A 14,726-nucleotide genomic window follows, 5' to 3' on the forward strand; every position below is an offset into this window, starting at 1 on the left:
GCACATGGCGGACAAAGCCTGGGGTGGGGCGCTATCTTCCTAGGGACTCCGCCTACCATGCCTCCAGGGGACTGCAAGGGCAAACTCGGCGAAGAAGCGAAAAAGAAGGAAAAAGGGATAAAGTTCCTCCCTTAAAGGTTGCATAGAAAAAGCCGCGACTGATCTATGCCCTGATGGAAAAGGAGGGACGCTTTGTTATCACACTTAATGAAAGCGAATGAGGTTTGCGACCTGCCTGCCGTCTCTTCTCATCTCCCCAGTAATTGGATGTGTTCCCTGTTTTTCCAAGGTTCCGGCGGGAGGAGCAGGAAGGAGCAAACAAACAGATTGTGTTTAGATAACGGCCATCTCCAATCACAGATTATCTGGCTTGATATTTTCTTCAGTGAAACACCAGCCGACAAGGTCAGGGGTACGAGATCCCCAATGGGGAGAGTGGAGCATGATGGGTAGGCTCTTTCCTCCCTCCGCTAACTCTCTCTCACACCGCTTTTCTTCCTCTCTTTTTCTCTTCTTGACAGGCAGGCCGGGCTGGGAATGTAACCGAAGGCGGACTGCTTAAGAAGATTTGGATTACCAAAAATGTTGGGTGTAAGCTACAGCTCGGCACAGATTATCCAGATAGCATCCAGATTGTTAAGAAGCAGAGGAATGTAGCCAGCAGCTCTATCAGTTAGGTATAGGATTCCTTACTTATTTATGAAATTAATACCCTGATGTAGGCATGTTTTAAATCAAATTGTTATCTAAGCAAATTGTCAAATTGCAGTACTGGAGTGTAGAATTAAGCTTTGGAACTTCATCTCTCCATTGTTTTTGGGTTCAGTCCCTTCTTAACTTGGATCATGGCAAAAGGATCCGTATGAAAACCGTTCGCACAGCTGCTGAGTCTCGTTCGAGTGCTTAGGGTGTATAGAAGATGGGAGCAACCGATCAGGAAGTCCCCCTCCCCCCCCCCCCAGGATCAAGGCCCCGCAGAGGAAGCCGCATGTGTCTATTTATTGCGAGGAGACATCCCTCTGCAGCGAGGCTGGCTGGGGGGAGGCTGAGCGAATGGCGGAATCCGCTAATAGGCAGTAATGCCTGCAAAAGCATTAGAACCAGATGCTGCCACGACCCCTGGTGACGGGTAATGGCTGATGTCACGCGCCTGATCGATGTACCTCATGCAGAGCCCGGCCCGGCGCAGGCTAGAAATATATCCTCTGCTTCCAGGCGGTCTGGCCCACAGAACATGGGCTCCCTGGCATCCGTACCTGTTGGCCATCGCCGGCCTCTGATTCCTCAAACTCCCCCCCCCCCCATCGTCTTTAGCCCTGTGGAGCTGAGTCGCGCAGTCTCAGAGCTCTGCCGATTCTGCCATAACTGGGCTTTATTCACATGAATCGTTTAGCGGACCGATTCCCTTGGATGCCAGTATAATTTCCGGATGCCGAGAATCTGTTCGACTGAGGTGCTTTATTCCATCTGAGACCGAAAGTTTCCACAGCAGACCTGCAGGGATGCGATTTGGACGAAGGGCGGTCTGTATTTCACTCACTGGCGTACATTTTTCCTCCCCCTATCCCTCTCCCTGGCAGAGAGGGAGCGGTAATTGATAGCGGGGCCCATCCATCCTTCTCTCTCAGGCCCCCCGTCCAATTCATCTCCGTAAAATGCAGACTGGCTCCTGCCCAAGCCTTGTCGGTCAGACTTTGCCTGTTTTTAGATGGCCATTAATTAAAGTGGCGCTGTGACAAAAATAGGATTTAAATGGGATTTGTGTGGCGAGGAAATGGGCAGCCTGATCCTAACCTGGCAGTGTAAATCGCCAACGAGCTCTACTCCAGGGAGAGGGAATGCAAACGGGACAAGTTCGTTACAGTGTAAGAAATCCTGATGGCGTCCGCTAACTATGTTACGCCGCTGTGCCGAACTTATTCTGCACAATTTATATATATATCCTTAAGCAGCTTATGAATGAGTGTATACTGACAAATCGTATCCAGCAGAATGACTTGTTTCTCGCGTAAGCCTTTCGCCATGTGCAGCAATCCAGTATCTCAGCCATAAAAAGCTGATACTAAAAATGGTGCAGAATGATCCCTGATCATAGAATGTAAAACAGAAAAACAAAGTAAAGCAACAACAACAAGAAACACCCACACACAACTGGACAAACATTCCGGTCTTGACGTGTGCTGAGAAGACGGTCAATTACCTCCCCGTCCTTCACTGTCCGCTGGCTTTACCTGAATCGGCCGATTCATCTGAAAGGAGAGAGGAGGAAGGACGTCCAAGTTAGTATGAGAATAAAAGGGAGTTCAGCAAAATAACTTGGTTGCACTGGGCAGCGTCTGGAACAAGCATCACAACTGCAGTCCGGTTAGAGGAATAGATTTTGAATGGCGTAATGAGTCAATGGAAACAATTGGAAGGCGGAAATGCACATCTTGGCTGCCCTGGACAGATGAAACAGAACTGAACCTGGATTCACACTTGCAGTCCTGTGACAGCCAACTTCGATGTGGTATGTAACAAGAGTCAGGGAGCAAAGAGAGATCTCCCTTTGTTTGGAAACAACAGACCGTGGTTGCCAGGTTGTGCGGAGGATGTGTGCGAGGAAAGAGCATGAGCAGATGGACACAGAACTGGTGTCTGAGCCCAGATTCACACTAGCAGTTCTGTGACAAGTGATAATTGTTTTGTAACAAGGGTTTTCAGTTGCCAGGTTGTACAGAATTAGAAGAGACCCTGGGTGTAATAGAGAACTGTGGACTTTATGAGTCTGGTGTTTTATGAGTTACTGCTAATTAACCTGGAACATTAAAATGAGTCACAATGAACCTTTTGCACTCTTGATCCTTCAAATGTCTGTAGATACATCAAGTTGGTCTGTGAAGTTCTTTCATGTCTTTTGAGACAGTCATGTCTGGGTCTGTCATAAGCCACCGGATGTGTTCGCTGGAGTGACATGGAAAGATCGCCAGTCCATTCTGGCCCTGCAGAACATAGTTAACCATCTAATACTTATCAACAACACTGCCATCCATCCATCCATTTTCCTAACCGCTTATCCTACTGGGTCGCGGGGGGTCCGGAGCCTATCCCAGAAGGAATGGGCACGAGGCAGGGAACAACCCAGGATGGGGGGCCAGCCCGTCGCAGGGCACACTCACACACCATTCACTCACGTATGCACACCTACGGGCAATTTAGCAACACCAATTAGCCTCAGCATATTTTTGGATTGTGGGGACAACACTGCCATACATGAATATTAATACCAGTGAAGAAATCACCCAAGGTTCAACACTATCCATCCATCCATCCAATTTTCACACTGCTTGTACTGTTATGGGATATAATTTATTAATCTAATAATTTCCCAGAAAATAAAAACTATTGCAATTTTTTTCCATCAAGTGAAAGCATCTACAGGTTCAGTGGTGAGAGAAGCTGAAGCCTGTTCTCCCTTCCAAAGACTGTCCCCCCAGTAATGACGACAATAGCATGGGTTTGTCTTTTTGACAATCGTCTTCCTAGACAAACGAGGAGCTGTAGCTTAGAACCATTTTCATTTAGCACACATCAGAAACCCAGACTTTCCTTTATAGATATATATCAGCACCACGTCCTGCTTTGCTCATTTTCAGGCTGGTGATTTAAGAGTTGGGGACTTTGGGATCAGCACACGACAGTGTGGCAGTGTGACCACCAGCAACTGGTCACGGGGCTCAAGCTGCCAACTGTTTGCTAGTCAGCAGAGCCCCTTTCCTAACAGGTGGTAATTTACCCATGGGAAGGAGGCAACTTCCAAGCAGAAGAGACTCCCTGCTCAAAGGCTAGTGATCCATCTCATGCTCTGGTCAAGTGTGGGGTCTCTGTATATGGCCCTGAGGCTCAGCGTGAGTGGCCCATCTCTCCACCACAGTCGACCTTCATCCATGCATTGACATAAGGACGGGCCACCCATCTTCCTCACTAAGAAGAGCTCCTGTCTCACTCCAACAGCCAAGGCAGAAATGTGAGATGAAGTAGATGAAAAGCAGACAAAAGGGAGATAATGGTGAAAATTTGCAATTAACTCAGCTACAGTACATTAATAATCCCAGGTAACTTTTAATTTAATGGCGACTGTCAACATACCTTCACGCACACACACATAGAGCGGCGGATCTGCACTGAGCAGCAGATGGCCAAAGTGACAGCCGAATCCTTTATTATTGAGTGTAAGATTAGCCGGCAGATCAAGGCAAAGTTAATTATCTCTAATTTATCTGAGTCCTTGAGAGTCAGCGCTGGTGGGGGGTGGGGGTCGATGGGGAGGCAGGCTAGGCAGACTGACATTTCCAACCACAGGTGGCTGTGGCGGCCGCACGTATAAACACATGGCGGGTTGTGAGCGCGCTCAGTAAGAGCAGTCTGCCATCCCTTACGTCATCTCTAGAGAAGCGTGATGGGCTGACCATGCAGGCCACGACAAGCAGGGTGCTTCAGAAAGACCTCTTATGACCATGAAAGATCTGTGTATGTTTACGCCTTATTCCATTTGGCCTGCGTAGAAGCCCAGGATGAATGTGACTTTACTTTTTCTAATATTATAACTCTTTGCATCTCCTTGGGCTACGCTACAACTGCACTGGCTGTTTAATTAGCAATTGAAGCATCCCTGTGTAGGATGTATACTCTGGCCTAGCCTGTTCCCCCCCACCCCCCCCCCCCCCAGTCTCCTGCTATACATGATTCATTCGCTGCATTTTTTTTTCTCCCATTCCCTGCTAGGGGGAACGTCCTTGCTTTTTATCCTTTTTATGAGACATACGAAGACCGAGACGAGACGAAACGGCAGCGAGACACTGCCGAGTTCGCCTCGGCTGCTGCAGGGGAGCTACCTCAAATAGGCGCTACGCGAGCGGGAGCAAATCAACCGGAGGATTCTGCCAAACACGCCGTAGGAGACCTTCACTAAATATACCGGAGTATGTGGGATGCTGAGCGAAAGCGGGACGGACAAAACTATACCTGATGAAGAAAAGGAAGGAACCGCGAGAGTGCGGACTGGCGAATGTTTGCGGTCCGTGCCGAAGAAAGGGGCCGAAGGAATCTCCCAGCGGGACAGCTGGGGCTGGACTCTTGGACTGGGTATTCCGAGAGCCCATGGGGGATGAGGCTCAGCAGGCCCCAAAGGCCTAGCAGGACAGAAGCTGCCATCCGCTTTTTTCAAGGGCTGTTTTTTTTTTGTGTTTTAAAGAACAAGATAAACAGGAACGTATAGGATTTAGCACCTGAATTCTTCAATTGTTGCTCTGGGAATGCTGTCCCTCACTTTCCAATTATCCTGCCACCGATTCTCCGTGCACCATTTTCGATAAGTCACATTTATTGACGTTTAAACATCCATAAACATATATTCATGTATATTCACATTTGCAGTGTTGTGATCCCTTTTTAAAGGCGATCGATAATGTGCTCCAGGCCCATTACCCAGCTCCGACCTCCTAGAGGACCACTGGGAATGTGTTTTCCTAATCTTTGCCTAACTCCACATCTGAGCTGGGTTAGTGGGAGTCAGATACTGGGATAATCTGGACGTCAAGGACGAAGGAGAGAGTTGGCCGGCCATTTATATTCGGTTTCATAAATTCGCCGTTCTTCCCAGCTGGGATCGTGCAGCGATGCAGGTTCCCGCTGAGCGGAATCCACACTGCACTGCGTTTATGGCTGCTCCTCACCCACGGCTAAGAGGACCCGGACGTGGCCCGAACGCCGGGGATCTTTACAGCTCCACAGGCTCCATGCTCCGCGACCGCAGCAGCACAGTGCGACGGAGAGGGACTGGCCAGGCTGCCGCATGCGGACGGCTCACCACAATCTCCGTTTCTTGTACCTCCCGAATTTTTCTCTCAAAGGAGGCTTTGGTTATTATTCTTTACTTGGTCACCGATTTATACTCATCCTTAATATACTCATGAAGTTCAGCTGATGACTGAGGATGGAAATAGGGAAAATAAAACCTGCAGTGAGAGTAAAGTGATAAGAGATAATCCAGACACACACCCACTGGGTTTATAGTCCTTCTCTCACATACCGGTTGAACAGATATGCGTCCCCATCCCGGTAACTGCTGTGATTGCAGCACACACTGCGTCACACATTTACTCCTACACCCTGTGCAAAGCGAGTGCATGTAAGGAAAACACTATTAGGTCTGCCTCATACAGACATTCATCTTTACTGACAACTCGGTGGAGCGTTTATATATAAACAGACAATGGTCTAGCCCTCCTAACAGTATGGTGTCTTGTTGGGAGTTGGGGGAGGGCTAGAGACTTTGTTGCCTGAGTTATTGAATTTTAGGTCCTACCAGTAGTGCTGGACAAAATCTGCCACGCAGATTAGGTACCAATAATATAAGTCTGTGTTAGTCAGTGTACGATTGCAGCGCTGACAACAGTATTGGCAATTTTTCAAATTTCGTGGAAGAAGGCAGCGATAAGCCACCTCCAAACTTCAAGTGAGGCTGAGGAGGAACAAGATCATGTGACTTCCTAGAAATGACCTGCTGAATGCATCCATTCCCATAAAGGAAGACATCAGAGACCGTTTTGAGATGCGGAACCTATTTGATGGAGAACCAGAAGAGCTGTGGACAAAATTCAAAGAAGTAATTCAAAAGGAATCTGAAAAAAAAATCAAAGAGGAAGAGAAGAGAAGCTTAAATATCTCTTAAAAGTACAACAGTTGGAAAATCTTTGAAGATGGAAATATGGGAAAACAAGGGCTGTTTTTCGGAACATCCACAAGATTAAAAACTTCTAAGCTTGAGTGCATGTTGAGAGACATCAATGGACAAATGATAACTAGAAGAGCCAAGATCGGGCAAAGATAGAAGAAACACACAAGAAACCTCTATGAAAGACATCAACAACCAATATATAGTTAATGAGGTCAGATACATGGAAAACCCTTTGGCACTTGGAGAGGAGGTCAGATGAGCTGAGGTCACCACCAAAAACAACAACAACAAATTTATTTTTGTATAGCGCAGTTTCACGACATTACATCGTCTCAAAGCGCTTTACAGCATCCGCACCCAAAGCCCCCAGTGAGCAAGCCAAAGGCGACAGTGGCAAGGAAAAACTCCCAAGAAGGAAGAAACCTTGGGAGGGACCAGACTCAAAGGGGGAACCCATCCTCGTGGGGCCGGCAGGGAGAGTCAAATAGGAGATATGGTTAAGTGCCACGTCACACTGTTCAAATCATAAGATATAGAAGATGACACAGGCAGTACGGCGAGCGAGATGCAGAAAAGAAAAGTTGTGACATCCCAAAAGCAATATTACAAGCAGCTGAAAAGGAATCAATGGCCAACAACAGGAAGAGATCAATTTAGATTCCAATACCAAAGAAAGGGACCTATTATACAATCTCTCTTATATCATGCTGGCAAGATTTTGGTCAAGATCATTCACTGTGGATTAGTGCCATACATAGAAAGTGAATTGCTAAATGTATAAGTTGGAAGCAAGAAATGCCAAAGAAAAAGAGACATAATTGCTGACTCGCGATGGATAATTGGAAAAGAATTAGCAGAATGACGTCAGTGTTGAACATTTCAAACTATGGTATGTTCTTGGAAAAAGTGGTGTCCCAGATTGTCTCATTGTCTTTCTGATTAGTTACAGATTAGTATAGGACTTACAGAAGGTTGCACACTGTCATAATCACCATCCAACTGGCACTTAGGCTGCCAAAGTAAATTATATTTTTAACTATGTGCCTGTGCAGTCAATGTACATTTGCTCAGAAATAACACATTTTAACATTAGAATGTATACAAATCAATTAATAAGAATGTTGTTTGTTCGCCAAAATGTTATTGATGCCCTGCTGAATCGCTAAAGGAGTATACCTTTGGTCTCCAGGCTCCATGAATGTATTTGTTCAATTTCACCGCTCATTTCATTGATTGATTTAATTGGTGGATTAACTTAAAGAAAAAATTGATTAATCAAATATGAGGCACTAATGGGTGAGTTTAACAAAGAGGAGAAATTTTGATATGGCTATCCTAGAATATTTCTACAGGCAAAAAAACCCAGTGTTACACCAACATTAGCATAACTTAAAGATAATTCCTGGATTGTGACCATTGGCTAATGGGTTGGCGCCACATCCTCGGTTATTCCCTGCCTTGTGCCCGTAGATTCTGGGGTAGGCTGTGGGCCCCCGCAACCCTGCATAGGACAAGCGGGTAGAAAAATAGATGCATGGATGCTTAAGATCCCAAAGGAACCGACATCACACTTATGGCAGAAGTTGTAGAAGGGCCTGATAAGTTAAAGAACAGAGAGGAATACTACTGGTAAATGTGAATAAAAAAAAGGTTATGATCACAGGATTGGCAGCTAACTTTATAGCTGGTGGTGAATACATAGAGGTTATAGATAGTTTTTGTCTTCTTGGAACATTCGTCAACATTAAAGAATCCTTGTGTCAAGAAACACCTCACAGGCAGCTGATGGAGGGTTAGGAGAGAGAGAGAAAAAATTCAACAGTGCTGACGTTTCCCCAAGAACAAAGATCAGGATATTTCAGAATGTGGTATTTTCCGTGGACGTGAATGCAGGACAATGAAGAATCAGGACAGTAAAAGTATTAATATCAGTGAGACTCAGGGACGGATAATGGGTTGTGTGGGCCCTTGGGAGAGACGTTCGCGAGCCCCCCCCCCCCACTACCACCACCACCACCAGCACCACCACCACAACCACCACAATTCAAGGGCCCTTGGCAGCCAAACGCCCTCCCTATAGGGTCAGGGGCCCTTGTAGGCAGAGGATCAAAGAATGTAAGCCCTCTAAAATAGACAAACGAAAATACATTGTTGATAAGCGTTGCAAATTGTTTTGGGCTAGGGGCCCCACGGGCCCCCTGCACCCCAAGGGCCCCTGGGCAGCGGCCCCGCTGGCCCGGTCCGTAATCCGTCCCTGGTGAGACTGCGTGCTGGTGAAGCCTTTTAAGAAAACCATGAACTGTAAGGAAAACAAAGGAGCGGATTCTTGATCAAATCTAGCCTGAATTTTCATTTGAAGCACAAATGACAAGACTAAAGCTGTCTCATGCTGGGCATATTACGAGAAGACCCAGTGCATTGTAAACAGCCATGATGTTTGAAGAGTAAAGGGGAGGAGAGGAAGATGGACTCATCATCAGAACAATGAACAATCCATTAGAAATTCAGAAAAAACAGAGACAAGACGATGTTCTTGAGGAATGACTTCTGTATAATCAACAGAAGCTGACGTTTGACTTAACAGCATCCAATAATTACGAGTTTGGCCCAACTGCAGACATAAAAGAGGTACGATATTATATGACAGAAATGAGCCATGAGTTACAGCATGTTAAAATCAGTCTTCACTCTCATATATACACATTAAAATAGTGGACTTGATAGGGAGGTGAACTAAAATGGATGGATTCAAGGCTTTGTCGTGTTGGTTTTAATCAGAGCGCCGTGTTACACCCTCTGACTGAAAGGGCTCCTGTCTCCTCTTTGCAGCCGGGACCCTGCAGATGGGGTAAGTGATTGTGTAGCGAGGAAACGAAGGGCCTCCGCAGAAGAGCTCTTGACCTTGTGAGGATGAGGGATAGACACAGGCCTGCAGGCATGCGAAGCGCAAGAACTGCAGCGGTATGGGTGAAACATTTGGGGTCTCTGCGCGGTCTGCTGGCTTTTCTCCTTCTAATTGGCTTTGGATTGAGGTATCGTCATTTGTCGGCAGCTATACATCAGCCGTAAAACTGGTCTAAAACCGTCAATGTGAAGAGTGTGTTGTTATTACCATTGTTAACGATTCTGTTAATTTTTTAAAAGGGCCACATCAATCTGATTAACAAATACTCAAAGTGCCACTATTACTCAGAAGACGAATGGGCGAATTTACTTGTGGATCTGGATTGGAGTTCAATATTCCAAAGCTGCAGGGATCTGTTATTATTATGCTTTCTGTCAAGGAAAAGCAAGGAAAATGTAATCAAAGCAAAATCGCAAGATTCAGCCAGAGGTAGAAATTTGGGCTTGAAAGTAAACAAAAACTCCCGCATTCAAGAAGAACCTTAAAGGGGCTTTTAGTGCGTGATATAATTTTTTTAACTGGGAGGGAAAAGTAATGTCTTGTCTGCTCTCAGAATGAAAATGCATTTGACATGCTTACGTGACGCTCCGCAGAGCTGCAGGAACAAGCAACGCACTCGGGAGAAATGCGTGATTCTTTGTGTTTTTGCTTTGACATGGAAGGGAGGCAAACACAGAATCAACCAACAACTGTTGTCAGGGCACTGTACTTGACTTCCACCCCTTCGGACACCTCCCCACCACAGGCGTCTTATGTGGACAGGTTTATTCAGGGAGGGTGGCACCGGGGGGATACCTGCCCCTTTCTGCAGGCCACCCTCTCTCTCTTCACTGAGAATATTAAAGTGCCATTTTGAATAGTTTTTAGTCTTCATCGGGCCTGGCTCGTACCTGCAGTCCCAATTCACACTCACCCTCGTGCTTGCAGCCAACGGTGCGGGAGGTCCGCGAGACAGGGCCTGTACCTCGAAGGCACCGGCACTAGATGGAAGGTGTAATTGAAAAGGTTGTTTGGTGAGCCAAACCTAGAGTGACAGTTAATTAGTGCTGGCAGGGGACAGCTAACTACTGTGAGCCACCGATAAGGTGCTATATGGCGCAGATCTCCTCTGGGGGCAGCATAGAGCTATTCAGAAATCTCTTGGAGAGAGAGCACAGAACTCATGACAATTGCAAATAGAAAGCTGGCTCACCTTTGTCTCAAACGCCCAGCATCTCCCTCAAAAAGTTTTTAACAGGAAAGAGCAAGAGCTTTTCTACTCAGTACAAACTGTGGATGACAGGTAGTTCCTTCAGACAGACTATGGCTGCAAGGGGAGAACATGACAACATCTACACCCTCAGACAGAGAATTCAGAGGCAGAAGCTGCAACAGCCTCTGCGGTCAATCAGGCCTATTAGTCACTGTAGTGCTGCTACCTATGTGCTGACTGTGGGGTATCATAACCAGCTAAACAAAGCCTGCCTCCAGGACAGAAGTGTCTCCTCAATTATTTACCACACACCACTTCAAGAACATGTGAAAACAATACGAAAAGACAATCAAAGAAGTCAGGAAGTCTAAGTTAAGGAAAAGCCATGCCTCATGCTTGGTATAAAGACCAGAGGCCAGCCAATTAATTCCTCCAGAAACCAATGCAGGGGTGAGGGGTCCTTCCATTCCTTTGTCTGATGTCCTTACATGCTGGCCTAAAAAATTCATAGTTTGCCCTACTCCCGCCCCAAAATAGTCCCCATCTTAGGAACTGGTTTTTTTTGACAGTCCTTAACCAACGTGATATGAAACATTAACTCAAAGAAAAGGATGCAGTGAAAACCTGTCTCACTGCACAGACTGTATACTAGTAACAAAAAAATCTTTGCGTGCTATAGAAGGCTCTGACATTGTAGGTTATGGTATTTGATGTTGTACAGTACTTTTAAGTATGACATTTTCAGGTTACTTTTTGACAACAAGTGTGGCTGAAGCGATCATCTGCTATAGCGTTCAAAGGATTCAGAATGAGATGCTCTGAGAGCTCACAGTAGGGGAATTGCGACGACAGAAAATGAGGGGAATTGCGACGACAGAAAAATAGGTAAACGACAGAAGACAAGCACATGCAACAGAGGTATTAATCTTCTCTTTCTGTCAGCCACCTTCTCTTATTAAAACTTTAAGCGTGACTGGAGGTATTTTTTCAAATTAAGTATTTTATGCCTGGTGAATAGTGAAGTGTGTCCAGAATGGGTATAGTACACCGTGTACTTCACAGAAAGAAAAAGCATTCACAGAAAAAAACAGTCATCTTCTGGGGACCCCTTATTTTATTCTGAAAGAAACTGAACAATAAAAACCATGCTTTGTCAATGTGTTATTACTCTGAGTGTTGTACATAAAGACCAATGATGTGACTGGGACTGTTGCCATTGGTTACCAACATTTTGTTTCAACCCAGTGAAATTCCTTGTGAGTGGAATCCCAGGGATGCAGAATCTACCTGTGATCTGTGAGCATCAGATTATAAAATTTTTTACTTGTTTTAAGGATCAAAGGTCTGCTTTGATGTTTGAAGAGATGTTTTCCCCTGAATCAGTCAAGCAATTCCGGAAGGTTGCCACAGCAGACCGTCAGTTCCTCGATTGTTGAAAAGACCTCTACATTCATAATGATGCCTGGTTTTTATTTCAGAGCAGGTTCTAGAACCTTTTGTCCTCTGTGCATTCATGCTAGCATATCAGAAAAAACTTCAAACTGCACATCGGAATTGCCGCTTTCTGTTCCTTTAATTGTGGCATTGCATTGGCTGGACCACTCTTAGAATCTTGTTAACATAACACTGTCCCTTTTGTATCTTTTATAAATGATCAACCCCTTGCCAAATGAACTGTGCTAAATTGTGTATTGGTTTTCCAGACTTATAAAACTCATTCAGAAGGGCAGCGCAGTAATCATGTGGTTATCTGTCTGCTACAAGTTTGCAAAATGTTCCGAGAGAGAGAAGGACCAACTACTCATTTCATTCTACTATGAGAATAACTAGCTCTATGTTCATTTTCATTTAAGTTTAACATGTTTTCAGCTAGACAAGTGTTTCCCAGTTCGGTCCTTGGGGACTTACAGATGGTCCCTCTCACCTCCTGGAGCAAAAATGTGAATTGTCTGGCAGGGAGCTCAGAGGAAGCAAAAACATGGACCAATTGTGAGTTTCCGTAGACTGGACTGAGGAACACTGAGCTAGACAATAGCTTTACCCAGTGTTAGCTCTACCAGGAGCTAACTTAGGAAGAAATGGGTATTAATTACCAGCAGCTGTGCACAGATTAAGTCTTTGAGCTCAGGTGTGCCTTTGTTTAACAAACTCTCACTCTGTTGGTGTGTGAGTCTTCCATTTGAGGAAATTTTCTCCCTAAGACGGCAGAGGCAGAATTTTAATTCTTACTACGTCCCTCTTCACCCTGAGGATTTTCCAGTAGATAAATAAATGAACTGTGGGCTGTGTTGATGTATTTTTCTCACCTTTTTATTTGTGTTCGCTGCCCCACAATATATGACCGATTTCTCCATTATGTCCTCTGCACCAGCCGTCTCGTTCTAGAACATCCCCTTTCATTCTTTAAGGGTCCAACCGGGCGGACAGGCTCCAAATGGACTTTGCTCAGCTTATTGTACTAGGTGCATGGCATGAGATTTGATTGTGCTTAATTTTGCGGCTACACTCTGCTTCTGGCCACCCTCCTTGTCACTGCGGAGCGATTATATGAGCGTGTGTAATTTATAAGGCTTCTATTCTTATTGTGAAGTAACCATACAGCAGTGTTTCTCCATAATCATATTGCTCACTTTCAGAGGACAAAGATGCATCACATATAATCCTTTTCTTGCTGTTATTTATTGCCGATCAAGGGTCATTGTCCTTAAATGGCCAACCGACACTCTGCTCTGGTGCAGAGAAGAAAGCACTGCTGAATAAATGATTTTGATGAAACAGTTTTTATTGCAGCAAGAGTTCGCTGGGAATGGTCTTGTGCTAGTATTGGCCCTGTCTTACCTTTGGATTTGTTGATATTAATACACAGCCCGGAGAATGTTAGCAATATTTTAATTCAGATGCATTCGGTATACTCAATAACTTAATCTTACTTAAAGTTGAGCATTGTTTAGTTTGCTAACGCCAGAAAGTTAAGAAAAAAGAATTCACCGTTACAAACGGAAACCTTTATTCCTTCACAATTCAGCTGTCCCTTACTGTCCATCCAACAGATTTTGTATAGCATAAACAAGCAGTTCTTCGGCAATGAGACTGGATGCAGAGAGGTCACTCCGCAACTTTATTCCCCCCCCCCTTATGAGTGATAAGAGTGGGGACAGATGGAAAAAGAAAATGTCACAATGTCTGGGGGGCCGTGGGTACTGACTAAATCAGCGGCTGCTTATGCAAATATATGCTAATTTATGCACGCGAATCAGTAGCAGGGCCTAAGGCTGTTTTGATTGGCAGCTGGAGTTTGGTTGCCTGTTATGGGGCAGCCCATTGGCTGTGGGGGGGTCTCTGACTGGTTTTGCTTCGCCACCCTCTCACTTTTCTTAGTGCCCATACATGTGCAGGAGCTCGCAGAAGGAGCCACAGGAGGGACACCCTAATGTGCATTGCATTATGCATGTGAACGTGAGGGCTTACAACACACATATGATTAATGATCAACAGTTTTTCCCCTGTTACAGGTCAACTGGAGTAATATTGGCTAATGAGTGTTTTTGTAACACTAATGTCCTCTGAGGTATTCAGATTAAAGATTCATTTCCATTCCTCAGAGGGGGTCAACACTAATTAATCATGTGGAGAACGGGGTTTTGGTCAATGACACATTCTTACAAACTTTCATGTAGATTAACCATAGTCAGTATGAAATTTGGGAAATGCATGAAAACTCATACTGCTACAGTACTCTCATAAGACACCGGTTTGCCAGTCTGCCATTTACTAGTTTGACTAGAAGTGGAAGGAAATATTTCTGTAATTTTATCAATACCTCCATTTTCTTCCACAAAAAAACCACGGTAACATTCCCAATCCAGCTGCTCCTTAGCATTCCAACCATGAGATGCTCAAGCACACCTGAA

The 14,726-nt window shown here is 45.2% G+C and overlaps 1 protein-coding gene across 8 annotated transcripts in view; it reads right to left on the reverse strand.

Annotated features, from left to right (window-relative positions):
• Positions 1 to 14,726, reverse strand: part of LOC125705923 (CUGBP Elav-like family member 4) — an 83,007-nt gene that overhangs the window by 27,560 nt on the left and 40,721 nt on the right. For all 8 annotated transcript variants that reach the window (XR_007381775.1, XR_007381774.1, XR_007381776.1 and 5 more), the window contains exon 3: positions 2,201 to 2,249. Coding sequence is in view for 1 of the 8 variants with exons in the window: in XM_048972282.1 (XP_048828239.1) it covers positions 2,201 to 2,249 (49 nt within the window). In the remaining 7 variants the exon portion in view is untranslated. The remainder of the gene's footprint in view (positions 1 to 2,200; positions 2,250 to 14,726) is intronic.

Source organism: Brienomyrus brachyistius, chromosome 13 (assembly GCF_023856365.1).
Source record: "Brienomyrus brachyistius isolate T26 chromosome 13, BBRACH_0.4, whole genome shotgun sequence".
NCBI lineage: Eukaryota > Metazoa > Chordata > Actinopteri > Osteoglossiformes > Mormyridae > Brienomyrus > Brienomyrus brachyistius.